General features: G+C 42.7%; 1 protein-coding gene across 2 annotated transcripts in view; it reads right to left on the reverse strand.

Annotated features, from left to right (window-relative positions):
- FRMD4A (FERM domain containing 4A) overlaps nucleotides 1-15,386 on the reverse strand; it is a 362,821-nt gene that overhangs the window by 346,964 nt on the left and 471 nt on the right. For both annotated transcript variants that reach the window (XM_083819662.1, XM_083819664.1), the window contains exon 2: nucleotides 15,069-15,203. In XM_083819662.1, the coding sequence (XP_083675788.1) occupies nucleotides 15,069-15,113 (45 nt within the window). In that variant the 5' untranslated portion in view covers nucleotides 15,114-15,203. The remainder of the gene's footprint in view (nucleotides 1-15,068; nucleotides 15,204-15,386) is intronic.

Genomic DNA, 15,386 nt, shown 5'->3' on the forward strand with positions numbered 1-15,386 from the left:
CAGAAATAGCGCTGGTCTTCCCAATGCAAGATGGATGATTTATCTGTAATTTAATATTCTCCTGTTCTGTTTTTACTGCAGGCAGCAGCATTCTCTGCTGTTGACACTGCAGTCCAGATGAGTTTTAATTCTGTTCAGCTACACAAACATACACACTTGTTCCTCCAGCAGTCAGCAACAAAAGCAAAACAGACTCAACTTTTATAGGCATCAAACACAGCCCACGTACTCGAGTTACATAAAAACGTTTGGCACAGTACAAAATTTATGGCAACCCTTTTAGTACAAGATGCATCACAGCAAAATCTTGCTTTGACTAACTGTTTGATATTCTCATGTAGCCATTACTGCTAACAGGATTCATAAGTCACATTCCTTTAGCATATGTAACTTTAAAGAGGACCATTCATATCATATTTAAATCTTACTATAAATTTTCCTGGAGGAAAATCTGCAGAAGATGCAGTCATCCTTACCCACCAAGGGAAACAGAAGTCCAATTTACAATATTGTAAAAGATTTGGACTCAAGGATGAAAAGGAAATATTATTTTTTGCGATGTTTGTGGAGTTTCTGTTAAAATAAAATAAAGCTTGTACCTCCAATAAGAATGCGGGTGCTGTGCCAGTGCAAACACGCTAACAGCATGGTGGCATGTAGAGGTACAACTGGGAGCAAGAGAATAAGTTCCAGGTGATCCTGGCTGATTGCTGGGATGTAGAGAGGGAAATAAGAGCAGTGAATTCCCAGCAGGAAGCAGACTCGTCTTCCTAAGGGGAAAGAAAGAAAATCTATCTACCACTGCCACCGATGTCCCATCCTGTGGTAAAAATGCTGGCGTTCCTTCCAACCTTGACATTTCTGCTGTCTTGTATGATGGCATGAAGAGTACAGAAGGGGATAAGCCCACCATAACTGCCAGAGCTGAAGCAGCTGAGGTTGCTGTTCTTCAGCAGATACCTAGAAGTTAAATTTCATCTCCTGCAAAGCAAGGGAAAAATTCACCCAAACTGTCATGGAAGAGCATGGGAGAGACATCTTTTTCTGCTTCCCAGCAAAGTCCTGCACGCTGCCAATGGAAGATTCCAAAAGGAAACCTTCCCCCGAACTGTGATATTGATATGTAGAACCAAAAATAAAGTTTGTTTCATCAGAGGACTGCATCTTGAGATATTTTGCATTGGGTTTTAGACGGGAATACTGACAAACCCGACTTAACGCAAAGAGGGAGTCAAAGATCTAATCCGACCCCTCTTGCACACACCAGTTTAGGACACAGCACAGCTCGTACTTGCTGCTTACCAGCAGGACACCTTCAGATAACTCGATTCTGGCAATAGCACTTTTTCTAATCACAGCAGCCTCCACCACTGGATGTTGTGCCCTGGAAGCCCTCGATGTGGCTTTTCGCACTGTGGTGCCTTTGTAAGTGCTGTAACTCATAGCTGGTCAGTATAGTAACACAAGATAAAAATTAAGACACTTTATGTGAAGCTTTGAACGCTGCTCCAAGGGGAAGCTGATTTCGCATTCAGACTGGCAGAACCAGGATTGAAACTAATAAAGCTGTGGTGGAAGGAGAGATGGGAAACAAGTGAGGAGGAGAGAAAATGTGTTTCTTCCAGGTCCTTTCAGCCTGATGCCTGGAGGACAGAGGAGGCAACTAGTCCCTTAGATCGCTCACATGATGTCTTTTTGGAGATTCAATGGAAATCACAAGCTACGCCTTGTTAACATACAAAATAAACCAAGCAGTGCTGCAGAGATAAGGGAGGGCCAAAACAAATTGAAAACCCTCTGGTGGCCCTGTATTGTCACCTGCATGGGACCTCTTCAGAGGACTAAAGCATCACCTCTGAATGGCTATCAGGCACGGTTCCACAGCTGAGCATCCCCAAACACATTGCTTTGTTACCATGGTGGGACTTCTGCCCCAAAAGAAGGAAAGCTCCATCACTGGCCCTCCTACACCTCCAGAGACATGGGCTCTCAGAAGAATCCATACCTAGGTGTCCCAGAACTCATTCCCCTCTCCTGCCAGAGCTGTACCACAAGGAAAGGATGGATCCAGAAGGCAAACTTGTCTGCTGACCATGCCCCTAAGTGTCCTGGTTCTGGAAGCTCTCATCTGGGTGGCAGTGGTCCACTTCCTTGCACCCTGGATGAGTTCTCCACCTTTCCTAGAACCTTTTTTATGCAAACACACATGCAGTGCTGGAGCTGGGACAGATGCTCCCCCCACGTTCCCGCTCCATAATGTGTACTGCAACCTCTCACCTCCACTGCTCTGCTCTCTTAGTCCTCTGTGTTACTGGAAGGAAAGCAGTCCCACATATTCAAGTCATTTTTTATGAGTTGTGAAACAGTTAAGTATCCAATGAAAATGAATTTTGACCCTTTTAAATTATAATAAACATTTAAAAGTATTGTTGAAGTTTGACTTTTAAGCATGCAAATTAAACAGTGGTAGAAAACGCATTTTGTTGACATTCTGTACAAATAGGAACTGAACACTTCAGCCAGTCAGTGACATTTTCAAAACCATTTTCTCTATGGCTGATTTCCTTAACTGTAGTACAGGTGACTGAGAGAACACTCAGTGTTTAAGTCAAAGGGGTAGCAGTGAGACAACTGCAGTGCTGAGTTAGCAGGCGGATGTCACACAGGAGATGCTCAACCTGCTCCTCCCAAGGTCTGGGATCCCAGCTCCATGCTGTCTCCATACCTGTACAAGCTTCCAGCTCCCTTTAATCACAGCTGTGTCCCCTCTGCTTATCCCTCTCTATCAGTCTCCTCATTTCCTTCTCAGAAAGTATGAACCTTATCACCTGAAGATGAGCCTTTATACTGCAAGCATATCCAAAAGCTTGTTACAGGAATTAGAGAAAGATACTGGAAGTCAGAAAAAAACAAACTAAATTAAACAAAAACAATCACACAAACAACCATATGAAGCTTCTCTCCTTCAGATGTCATCACTCCACATTCAAGAGCCCAAGTAAACCTCAACAAGAAGATACATGGGTAAAATTAACCATACCTTGTGCTTTAGCTGCATTTCTACTTGTTTGTCCCAGGGAGCACCCACCATGGCTGTGATTAAACATCTCACGGAGAAGAGCAATTCCTCTCCTTGAACAGAACAGGCTTGATCTGCAGTTTCCTGCAGCCCCATTTCCTTGGATTTCATACCACCTCCCCTCCCCAAATCCTTCCCCACACCCCCCTTGCTTTCCTTCTGCAGCATCCTTAGGCCCTCACTTGGTCCTCTGCTTATGCTGCCACCTGAGTTAAGGTCATCACCAGCCAGAACCATCAGCCACAATGTCCTTTAGGTACAATTATGCTGCTACCAATAAATTCGCTGAAATATGAGAGCAAGTACTCGGCTCTGGGAAGACACAGGGGATCCTCTTACATTATACTGGGTGCCATGTACAGGCAATGGCTTGAGAAAAGGGAACAAGTTGCAAGAAAATGAACATGAGTGCCTGGAGAACTGACTTCAGATTTTTCCTGGCTTAGGAAATGATTGCTCACAACATCACTTGCAATGCAGTCAGATTCAGACCCGCGTCACCAGTTTTGCCTTCCTTTGAAGCCGAATGCAAAGTTCTGGACAATCATTGCTGCTCCACAGTGAGTTTAACTGATGTGAGTAAAAGCCACTGCTGTCAAAAAGAAAGGCAGTGTTTAAAATAGAGCTGCTAACCTTCTGCCCTTGAAGTTACTGGTCACATTTCCTTTTTCTTTCAGCATGAAGAGATCCAGGCCTAGAATACCTGCAGATGGAAAATCTTAGAAGCCAGCCATACTTAAAATTAAAATCAAGATTTTAGCAAATGCATTTCCTTTAATTAACAGTGGTACAAAAAAAAATAAAGTAACACATCTCTGTTTTTCCATGTGTTCAGAATTCACTACTGTGGTTTTTACCTCTATTTTTTATTTAAATAGTCTTTGTTGTGGAGAAAAGAGTCCCTTTGATGTTAGAGTTGACCTTTGCGTTTACTCTACATAATTTTCTTTTCTCTGAGGAATGTTCCCAGCCCTGCAAAAGATGTAATAATAAATCCAACCCTTTTCAGTAATCTTAGAAGCATCCTACATTTATATCAGTGTACAATGGTAAACAGATTTGTGATCAGCATATTAATTTTTCCCAACAAGCTGTATTGTATTAAACTGTGGTTTTGCAGAAATAAGAACCCCCCTTTGAAAACTTGCTCCTAACTTACTCACTAGGCTCCTGTAAGATTTTGGTTTAGCTAATTGTAAATTATCTTTTAATGAATCCACCTTCCGAGTATTAGGGAGGTAGTTATACTTCTGGTAGGGAACACGTGAGGGGGAAAATTCTCACATGGGTATTTAGGATCATACTGTATAAACAATTACAGCATTCAGTGTCTGCAAAAAATCAAGTGGCAAATCAGCAGTGAATATCAATTATACATCTGCTGCATCGCAGAGGCAGATGGCACTTTAATTGTACATCAGAAACATTATGGACAATTTTCCCCAACCCAGCCTCATTGAAATAGTGGTTTTAGCACCTAAAATATCAAGGCAGGCTATGCAACGCAATGACTCATCACTAAGAATTCATTTCTTTTTGAAAATAAATATTCCACCAGTAAACCACTAATCATCTGCAAGATTTGTAACTCTCAGGCAGCAAATCCTGCTATCTTGATGTAGGTAAGGACTTGTATTGATGAAAAGCAATAGGGCGACTGCATGGGTCACATCTCTCAGCTCAGACTGTGAAATTGTCTAAGAGCAGAATTTGGAAGAAATGTCACAGAGATAAGTAGAATAATATGGATTTACACTCCCTTCCCCACTTGATTGTAAGAGAACAAAGATCAAATCCTCCTTCTTCAGACAGGAATAGTTTTCTGCAATGGTTCAAGTTTTATGGAACTTAAAGAGACTCAATACTACAACTATTGACCATGGAGAAATCAATTCACATGAGACTACGTATGGAAAGAATGACTCTGGCTAGCCAGAGGCAGTTATATTAATGAACAAATACCCAAAGTGTTGCGAATGCCTACTTAATTAAAGATTATTAAAAATTAAAATTGACGGTTCTTTTACTCAGAGATGACAATTTATTATTGTGTGTGTGTACGCTTTGACAATAAATCCACCCCTACTTTATTACACACAGTCAATCATGCAGATTTCGAAGTGAATTTGTTTCTTACTCCCATTGTATACAGAACTCCTGTGCTTCTGTTTGTTTGTTTGTTTGCTTTTGGTTGGTTGCTTGGATTTTGTTTTGTTTTGTTTTTGTTGTCTATTCACACTCATTAGTTTGCACAGTCATACAATCTTAAAAATATCCAGTAAACCTCTGGCATTGGTTTACATTTCATTGTGCAAGAGAATACCCCATATTTCTTCCTCTCCTCACCAAAAATATTTGGGGCTAGCCGCGACAGACACTTTTTATCTGCAGCATGAGCACAGATACATTTTGTTGGGAGAAATGTAGGATCGCAGTGCCTGAAACCTGTATTTGGAAGTGGTATCTCAGGGAAACCTCTAAACATAAACAAACCAAAACAAAACATTCAAAATAGCATCCATGTCCAAGACAGCAGACACCCTCTGGACTTCACAGCAAAGGTTTAACTCTTACTGGTGAATTAAAGCTTCCAGAGAAATTTCTCATGGATGATTCTTTAACTCCTCGAATTTAAATGATGCTTCAAAAAATGGGAAGCTACCTAAAATGATGTAAGCACTATCTCTCCAAAGAAGCCCAGAAGTAAATCTGTTGAAATAATGGCTCAGAATATCCCCATGATACAAAATCTTTTCTGTTGGAACCAATGCAAGAAGCACATCTAATTTTTTTCCTCTTGCAGGGCACTGGACAGCAAAGAGGCTATATCTGATAGATACAGAGGAGGAAGAGAATTCAAGAGGAGCAATACATCAGAAGTAGAGGACTCTGAACCAATAAGCTTTTGCTTAAATACTGCAGTACAGATAATGAAAAAAATTGTTTCTATAGCAATGAAGAGGATAATACAGGTCTCTTCTTAAGGAATTGTTTAACTCCTAACTCCAAAACAAAACTTCAAAGAGGGGGAAAGAACACTGCTAGGAACTTCAGCAAGTTACAAAACATCTCCATCATTTTTCTTGTGCCATCACTGTATCTTCTGCTGCCTCTAATTTTGTTTAATTAGAGCTGAAGTGGTTCCTTGCAATCTCATGAAAGCTTTCAAATACTGATTCAAGGACGTTGGGTTGCGTGAAATACTCACCCTTGCTTTAAACATGATTAAAGAAAAGAGCATTCAGCATAAACCTGTATTTATAATAGCAAGCAAGTAGTAAGTAAGTGATAGTGTTATTGTCTTTTTAAAAGAAGGAACTGAAATATATTTTTTATTATTCTTTTCCTTTCATTAGCAGTTCCTTTGTCTTTAACTGGAAAATAAGTAGTTTTCAACCACAGTATTCTGCCACGGGAAGAGGGACAGCAAAAAGCAAATTTCCCCATAGCTCCTGTCTGAGCTGGAAGTTAGAAACCCTTTTGCAGGCAGTAGGATAACTAGGAGGCTCTTGCTAGTTTTCATAAGGAGGCTGATTTTGGTCCATCAACAAAAACTTGAAGGCAAATAAATAAGTAAATAATGAAAAAAAATCAAGCCAGAGATATCAAGACACAAACACCACTGATCCGACACGCAGCAACAAGCTCCCTGGGGTGCATGCCTTGCTGCTAGAGAAACCAAAAAATGGGAGCGGAGAGGTTTTTGCTCAGTCCTCGTCCCCTGGGACTGCCAACACAACCTGTGCTGATCCTCTGGAAAGGCTGGCATTTTTCGCCCTGTAAAGCTAGATGATCATCCTCTCAAACACTTAAGCCATTTGGTCTCTGTTTTTCAGAATGTGGGCAAACTCTAATCTTCCAAAAAAATCAATGTCAATGCAGAACAATTGAGAACAGTCTTGGCTCCCTGATCACTGAAAAGGGAACAGAATAGGGAAAATGGGTTTTTGAAGAGCTCATGCCAACTTTTTTTTTTTCTATTTCAATAGCTTATATAACAGCAGTAATAATGACCTTCACTAGACATTTCCTTGAGTACTAATGACCTGGGGTTAATGGCCCAAAGCATAGTTTTATGCAGTCAGCTATCACAGCCAGCAATTAATTACCAGGAAATACAATGTGCTCTGACCACTACAGCTCAATTAGCCTCATATTATTCAAAAATGAAAAACATCTCGATCTTATTTACTGTGAAGCTGTCCCAGATTTTACTTTAATATATTAGTGAGAAAAAAAAGAATAGCTAGAACCTATATTAAGCCAAACATATGTTCTACAACACTCCTCCATTAGCTTCACACAAATTACAAATTACAGGGAACCAAACCAGAGTGTCTTGCAATACAAGGATCATCACAGCCGGCCCACAGATGGAAAAATATTGCGGAGCAGGGCTCTGGGTGAGTTCTGCTTCTGTACTAGCAAAACCTCCCCAGAAATAATTTTCAGCTCTCTGGTGGCTGTAAATGGGCAGAGAGAAGGGACGCCAGAGGAGGAGTCACTGGAAGGGGAAGGGGTATTCTGCTTTTACCAAGTTTAAGGGATATTCTGCTTTTACCAAGGTGATAAAATATCTCTGTACCCAAAACAGATTTACAAAGAATATCAGGGTAGATTAGTTTTGCACCCAGCTTTATGCTCTCCTGGCTTCCTTCCATTCATTACATTTGATTATTTCAGCAGCGTGTCCTGAAAACAAAGCACCTTAGTTTCAAATCTCATTGTTCCTAGTTAGTTGTTGGAATTTTAGCATTATCACTAGTTTTTTGGAGTCTTAAAAGACTAAAGCCGGACACTAGGGATAACACTAGGAGGTGCTGGTTTTAATCTGGGGATTCCTAGCTTTAATCCCACGAAGGATGTAATAAACTGCTAACATTTTGTGTATAGGTTTGTCCCTCTAAATAAGTTTATAGTTTTCACTACTGCTTTTCTTTCCATGAAACATAGACAAACAGATTTCTGTGGATTTCTTCATGTCTGGGAGTCTTCTTGAGGAAGATCTGGTACCACACTGCCTTCCAGCAAGGCTTTGGAAATGCCACTTGGTCCCAGGCATTGCTGCTGGACAAGTGTGTGCTAACTGTGCTCTCAGTGGGACTAGCAAATGAGATGTGAGCCTTCAGAAGGAAAGTAGGAGCTTTTTGTTACAAACTTTGAGAATTTCAGCTTCAGGCCAAGCCAGGAATTCATTTAAACAAAAGAATTTATACCATTTGAAGGTGATGATGTGTTTGGGTTAGTTTGTTACTCACCACCATTAAAATCTCTTTATGAAGTGACTGATTTCAACCCCCTTCTGCAAGTTTCTCTGCTTGTTGATATTTTAAAAAGGGATGATTGAGGGATATGGGGAAAAAATGATGTATCTCCTTGAAGGGAAGATGTTTACCTGAATTTTGCCATTAATGGCAAGAGTGGAAACACCCATTCTCTGGCAGCAATTACAGGGGTTATGTAGAGCAGGGGACAGCATGCTGGCTGGAAAGAGACTAAAAACTTGGTCCCGTCCCCCTGCCCACCCGACATCCATCTGGGGGCTTCTGTTTTCAGGAAGGCACACGAAAAGAAGTGGCTGTTACAGTTCTTGGTGGAGTCGATGACTATGTGTGACCAGCCACCTGAGCACAACAGCTATGGGCGCCAAATCACAAAAATTTGCATTTTTGTGGGATTTACTGGGGAAGGATCCATGTGGGATTTGTGTAAGTCTCTGAGCCCTGATGTGCTAACCACATTAGCCTGGCGGGGGCTGGATCTTTGCCACGCTGAGAAGTTAAGAGTTCAGTAATTACGGAAGTATGACATTCATAACCAGAAGGCAAAGAACTGAATAATTGCAATTGCCCAATATTACAAGTCCTTCCTATGTATGAGTAGCTATTCATAGCCCTGCATATTAATTATGGTAATTACAGCATTTCTAACATTTTATTTTGGTTTGATGATATCAGTCAACTTTTCCACTACATTTCATTAAAAAAAAAAAAAAAAAAAGTAGTGACGTTATTCTTTTATATATGGTCAAAAGGAGTTGTCATCTTTAGTGATCTATTCAATCTGTCAATATATTACTTTCCCCCAACCACAGAAAGGCTCTAATTAAACTTAATGATCATTTACTCAAATGCCCACTAATTCACTTCCACAAATAGCCATGGTCTATACCATGATACAAAAATAATAATAATAAAAATCAATGGCTGTGCATTTCTGACAAGATAATTTTCTCAGACATTCAGAATGAGCAGCTGGAATAAAAGGCATGGCAATATTCATAATGAAAAAAAAAAAAAAAAGATAATAGACCTGTAATCCCTCTTACTCTTGTTTTAAAGTGTGGTAATAAATGGGAGAATTCAGATGTGCAAGCATTATGGTCTGCTTCTCCTACAAGATTTCAAGATTTTAAAAAAACTTATGTGCAGAGGAACAAGGAAAAAGCAAAATGCTGGCATGCAGAACAGCAGAATCGAAGGGATAATGATTTTGTAGTCCTGCAGCTCAGATGGGTAAAAGGTGACAACCACCACAAAGAAGCCAAGAGCAATCCTGGGAGGTGTTTAATCTCATTCAGCTGAATTAAATCACTGTTTGAAGTGTTACTGTGAGTTTAAGGAGGCATGCAGTGTAGTTCGGGTACAATTCAGTGCTGCAAGTTCAGATGCAACTCAGAGTAACTTATCAATAAGAAATACCAAAATTCCTGGCCTGTGGTAGCAAGCAGCCACCGAGTAGGAATTGCTGCATCCTTCAAAAGAGCAACCGGCATAGCTCAGCTATTTGCTGCTCGTGAAGCCTATTAGAAAATTAGTGCCTCGATGAAATGAGGAATGAGATGAGGAGGCAGGGACCTCTGAAGGTACCGCTCCCCCCCGAGCGACCTCCGAGTGCCACCACACATCATCAGCTCTGCCTCAGGCCTTCGGGGAAGGCTGAGGACGAAGCCCACACACCTGCACGGCAGAAATATCTACAAAATGAGCACAGAGAGGGCTGCATAATGCCCCCCTCACTGCTCAAGCCTCCCCAGAGATCTCATTTTGGACGTGAAGCTGAAGAGGGCCCGACATCAGCTGTGCGGCCGATCCCTCGGGGAAGGAGTGACTCGTTGCCAAGCAATCCCGCTGCCAGCTGACAGGCCGCACGGCCTCGGCCATCAAAAAGGAGCTGTGTCGTCCCTTTCCCCACACAGGGGTGACAAAAGAGCAGGGTTTGGTGTTATGGAAGGACCACGCTAGCCACGGCTCGCCTCCTGTGGGCTGCATGGCCTGCAGGTGAGGTTGCAGCCAGGAGGTTTGGAGGGCGAGGGCTTTTGCATAAAGGTGGAGATCATTTAAGGCCAAGGTGGGGCAGGCAGAAAAATGACTTCATCCTGTCACTGAAACCTTGCTGCTCCCCAGGGCTTTCATCTGATCCTCCAAGCCCAGCTGTACTGCTGCAGATCTGTATAGAGGTTTGAGACGGAGAAAATAGTCGTTGCTTTTTTGTTTTGTTTTGTTTGAGGGGGTGGGGAGGAGGCAGGGTGTCCAGTCCTGTGTTTAAGAAAATACAGAGCTTCTGTGCTCTGTTTACTTAGTTTCCCCATTTTGGCTTCACTAGGGCAGACAGCAGGCATAATAAAAATATTTATCAAATGTGAAATATTTTATGAAGTATCCAGAACGTTGTCAAGTCCAACACCTCTGAAGTCAACAGAGAAGGGCATGGCCTTGGTAGCACTTAGTAGCATTACGGGTAATATGTATGAGTATTTTTAAGGGAGATCCTAAAGAGTTTTTGTAAAGTTTCAGAAGAATGATCAGGTTAAAGACATTGATGTTGTTTTGAGGACTTCAGTTTAACTTTGCTTGAGGAAGGATAACCCAGACAAATCGCCTTTAAAAGGGGAACCGGAAGCACAGCACTAAACTGGGATTTTCAGCAGTACTCAGGCACCAATTATTTACGTTAAAGTTTAGAGATGGGGTAGTTTTCATATAGCCTCCTGTTCCAGGTTCTGCCTCAGACAGACACTGCAAAGCCTTCAGCCCAGGAGAACAAGGGAACGCTGAGGCAGGCAGCCCTCATCACAGGCCACCAGATTCTTGTGCTTCTTCCTGTGCATTGTGAACACCATGGCCTGAGATAATGCTCTGAATTCCCTGTTGGCAGCCTCTTTTTTTCCCTGTAACTACAGAGGTAACCAAGTCCAATGTGGTTAAGGTTGCATAGGATATCTCAGATACACCTTTATTCCAGCCTCAGCTTCGAATGTAACTCAGACACAAAATAATACAGTTTAGAGTGTGAAAGCATCACAGAGTGCTCTGGAACGAAATATGCTCCTCCAAAGACAAACAGTGTTTACTAAGTGCACCTGTTTTCTAAATTGTATGCTGTTATTTCTTGAAGGAAAAAAATTATACATACAGACCAGAGGACAAGGCTGGATTATAAACATGTGAGGGCTTTGATTTTTATGGGGAGGGTGAGAGAAACTAGCCAGAGCTAGCTTTTCTGAAAACAGAAAGACATGCTGCTCTTACCTACCATTTTAAGAACATTTTTGACTAACTGGTGTACACCAAGCCATATATCTTGTTCATCTGAACCTCTGTTGTCATTTAATTAGAGTTACCGTTACAACCCACAGTTGTTAGATGGTCAAATCCTTAAGATCTGTTTTTATGACACGCGATAATGTTGTCTTGAGAGACACCGGTATCATAACTTATTGTGCTGTTAAAATCTGTACAATCAGTATGTCTGCAGCTTTAAAATTTTACAACAGACTAATAAGATAGACATAAAATCCTAGTAGTATTGCACTTGCTCCCATCAGCATTAATGATCTTAACATAGCAGGTGTTTTCATTCCTAACAAGACATAGCAGGTGCTATTGCATGCTTAGATGCTCCCTCCTCTTGGTTCACGGAAGCTGAGGAAGCTCCATTTTATTCATTAGATAATGCTATAGGCAGAGCCATTTTGGGCACAGTTCAGCCCAGTTTCCCCCATGATGAACCAAACTGTGCCCTTGTCTACTGTGATCTCTGCAAGGTAGAGGCAGGAGTCCTGCAAGGCCAGGCACAATCCGGAGTTATTTGCAATAAAAGTCATTCACCAGAAAGGACAAAATGTGGTTATATTTTCCAATTACAGTCTTTGTATGAAAACAACATGTTAGGAAAATGCATGTTTAAGAATCAGACTCTCCTTTATTGAGACTTTTCCCTGGCCTAGGAGAATAAATAAATAAATAAATAAATAAAAATCCAGGAAGAAGAATCATCCGAATGGTGAAAAGAAAACCAAATTAAAAACAGATTCAATCCAGATTAATCAAGGCCTTTGGATCCTCAATATTTATGTCACTAAACCAAAGTCAGAGCCATCCACTTAAGGCTACGGGTTTAATGAGATTCTACAGTGTGCTTTTGGCTGCACACAGGAGCAGCTGGTCTGGGAGCTGCTTTAGGCCACCTCAGCGGCGTGTGCTGGGTAGCACATAGCAGGCACAGGCAAGCTGCTGTGAGCTGTCAGCATGGCTGGGACTCGGAAAAGCAATGCCCTCTCTTGTGCAGCTCTCTCTGTTGGGACATGCTGATGTTAGGTACCCGTGTCCTATAGGTGGTCATATAGGAAGGAAGCCCTGGAGACGCCCATCTCTCTTAATTGACCAAAATGTAGTTTTGGATGAGCAAACTCCTAATTTAGGTCACTCAATTCAATGCACCTAATTCCAGGAAAAAGTCAATTAATGGCTCTGTAACTTAGTCTCTTTACCTGCAAAGTGCTTTGCAGTATCCCATTGAGAAGAGGATATTTTCAGACCAAGCGTGATGCAGCACTGCCAAATGCTGCTGCCAATTACGTCTCATAAAAAGCAGAGGGTCGGATGCACCTTCTGCATGCTACTGCAGGGGAAATGCTGTACTGAAATGTTCCTCAGTGCTAAAAGACAGTTCTCTCAATGGAGAAAGCCCATCAAAGTATTAAAAGCTACTTCTGTGGACTTCCCGAAGACATCTAATCCTTTAATCTCTGGAGGGCAGCAGTTCTAGAAGAGATGCCATTATAGCTGCTCACTATGGGATGAATTATGCAAGAATTTATTATTGATTCAAGGGGAGCCTGCTCAAGCATGCAACCAAAGCCAAGGCAGAGCAGAGGGGAAAGAACCAGGTTTCCATAGTTAACTAAACTAATTCATGGCCCAAGAAAATTCTAAGGCAAAAGAGAGGTTGGCAAAGCGGAGTATTTCATATGCCTAATCACATTTTTGGCAACCATAACAAGCTTCTAGTACCAGACCATACCGGAGCAGACCCCAAGGAGTTACACAAGCCATCTCCCTCCCCAGAAATATGTCCCTACCACCTCCACCCCAACCATCCATGGGGTGGGAAACAAGGACCTCTAATCTGACCCATCTGCAGGGGGCTGGGAGGCCACAAAACCCCTGTCCAGGTCCATGCCCAAGGTGAGCAGACCCAAGGGGTCCAGGCTATGGGTCAGAGCTGCAGAAAGACGCAAAACACCACAAAATGATAACTTGGCCAATGACATGCAACCACAGAAAATCACATTTCAAAATAAGTTTTTTTTGTGGGCAGCTTGGCACTGTACCAGAGCTTGACAGGGTCAGCTCAAGGAATACATAGATGGGGGATGGAGAGAAAGAGAGGTTTAGCTTGAGATTAAAAGCATAATTAAAATAAAAACATATACAGCCCAAACAATGGCCAGGGGTGGCTGGCACCCATCAATTTACCTTTAAAAGACAAAAAGAAAGGGGCTATTTAAAATGCCAGGAAGGCCAGAGGTAAGCAGGAGGAAATAAAATGAGCTTGTACAGCAGGTTAGTCCCTGGCAAGTATAAAACAAGCCATGCAGAGGTTTAATAGCGTGTTTAGCATTTTGAGTAATGGACATAAAATTTGCTTTTCTCAACTTGACCTTTGTCACCAGCCCTGGGCACCACAAAGCTATTATCCTGCGGCATGCCCTTGCAAAACTCATCATGTCTCTGAGTGCTAGGGACCATTTCCCATTGCAATCGAAAAAGAGATCAGCGATAATAATTATATATAGAGAATAAATATATATGCATCCATGCACACACACATGCTCTTTGCTTGTAACAGCTCTCCAGCAGAAATATTACAGTGACATTTAGGCAGAAAAGCATCCAGCAGAGATATTACACTAAAGCTGTCCCTTGATGCTGCTGCATAGAAAATGGCAACAGGAGTAAAAAAAAAAATCAGTAAAGCTAAACAACTCTCTAATACCCTACCGAAAGGTTTTATTTTAATTGCAGCAGGACGGGGACATGTTTCTGGACTCAGCCACGTGTTATGCTAAATAATCTTCTTTGGAATATTATAAATATGCAGAAGTTTGAGAAGTAGGTCAGTAGCTCAACACGTTGTAGCAAATACCTCAGGTAAATGCTGGTCATTACCGCAGTCTGCAGTCAGCAGCAGGGCTGACACGGTCTGCAGCGAGCCGAATGGCGATTCACTGCATCAGAGGACCGGTCCCCAAGTGACACAGCACCAAAAGCACCTGGCTGCAGTGAGCAACGTGCCCGTCGGACAGAAATCAAGGTCTCTGCTCTGTGGGTAAGTGGTCGCACAGTCAGCAAGGGCAGAAGGAGGGGAGAGCAGCAGGACATGAGAATTCACTGATATGAGGAGCAAAATGAAATACCTACAGCTCGGGATAAACCCCGAATGCGAGCGCCAGCTGTGTCAGAAAGGAGACTTCAAACACCTGCCACGAGTGCCTAGCTCTCAGCTTTGGTCAGGACGCGTTAAAACCCATCGAGGGATGAGCGCTTCCGCCCGAGTCCCTCGCAAAGTTCCCCAGGACCTGTAAAAGCCAAGAGATGGCTCAGGCAAAACCCTCCCGTGGATTTTGTGCCCTGAATCCGTGCGGCGCAGCATCCCTCACCCCCCCCACCCCTTCCTTCCCGAGCGGATTTCAGCAGGCACTCACCATCAGCAGGCTCAGAGCAGCCTCGGGAGCACGCTGCACGGCCATCGCCTCTCTTCCTACGTACAAATCCTCCCCGCGACGCGCTCAGCCCTCGGCCCTCCGTCACGGCACGGCATCCACAGAGCCCACGGCTGGCTGCAGGGAGAGAAACCCCAAATCGGGGTCGGAGAGCGTTCGCGAGAGGAGGGGAGGGTGGGTGAGGGGGTGGGGAGGAGAGGAGGGAAGGGAATAACCTTCTCAGCCAGGGAAAGAGGCTTAAGCTAGGCCAAATTTTGCACTGGAGAGAGGAGGAAAATGAAATGCAGAGCCTGCTGGAGA

This window comes from Anser anser (assembly GCF_964211835.1).
Source record: "Anser anser genome assembly, chromosome: 1".
NCBI classification, from domain to species: Eukaryota; Metazoa; Chordata; class Aves; order Anseriformes; family Anatidae; genus Anser; species Anser anser.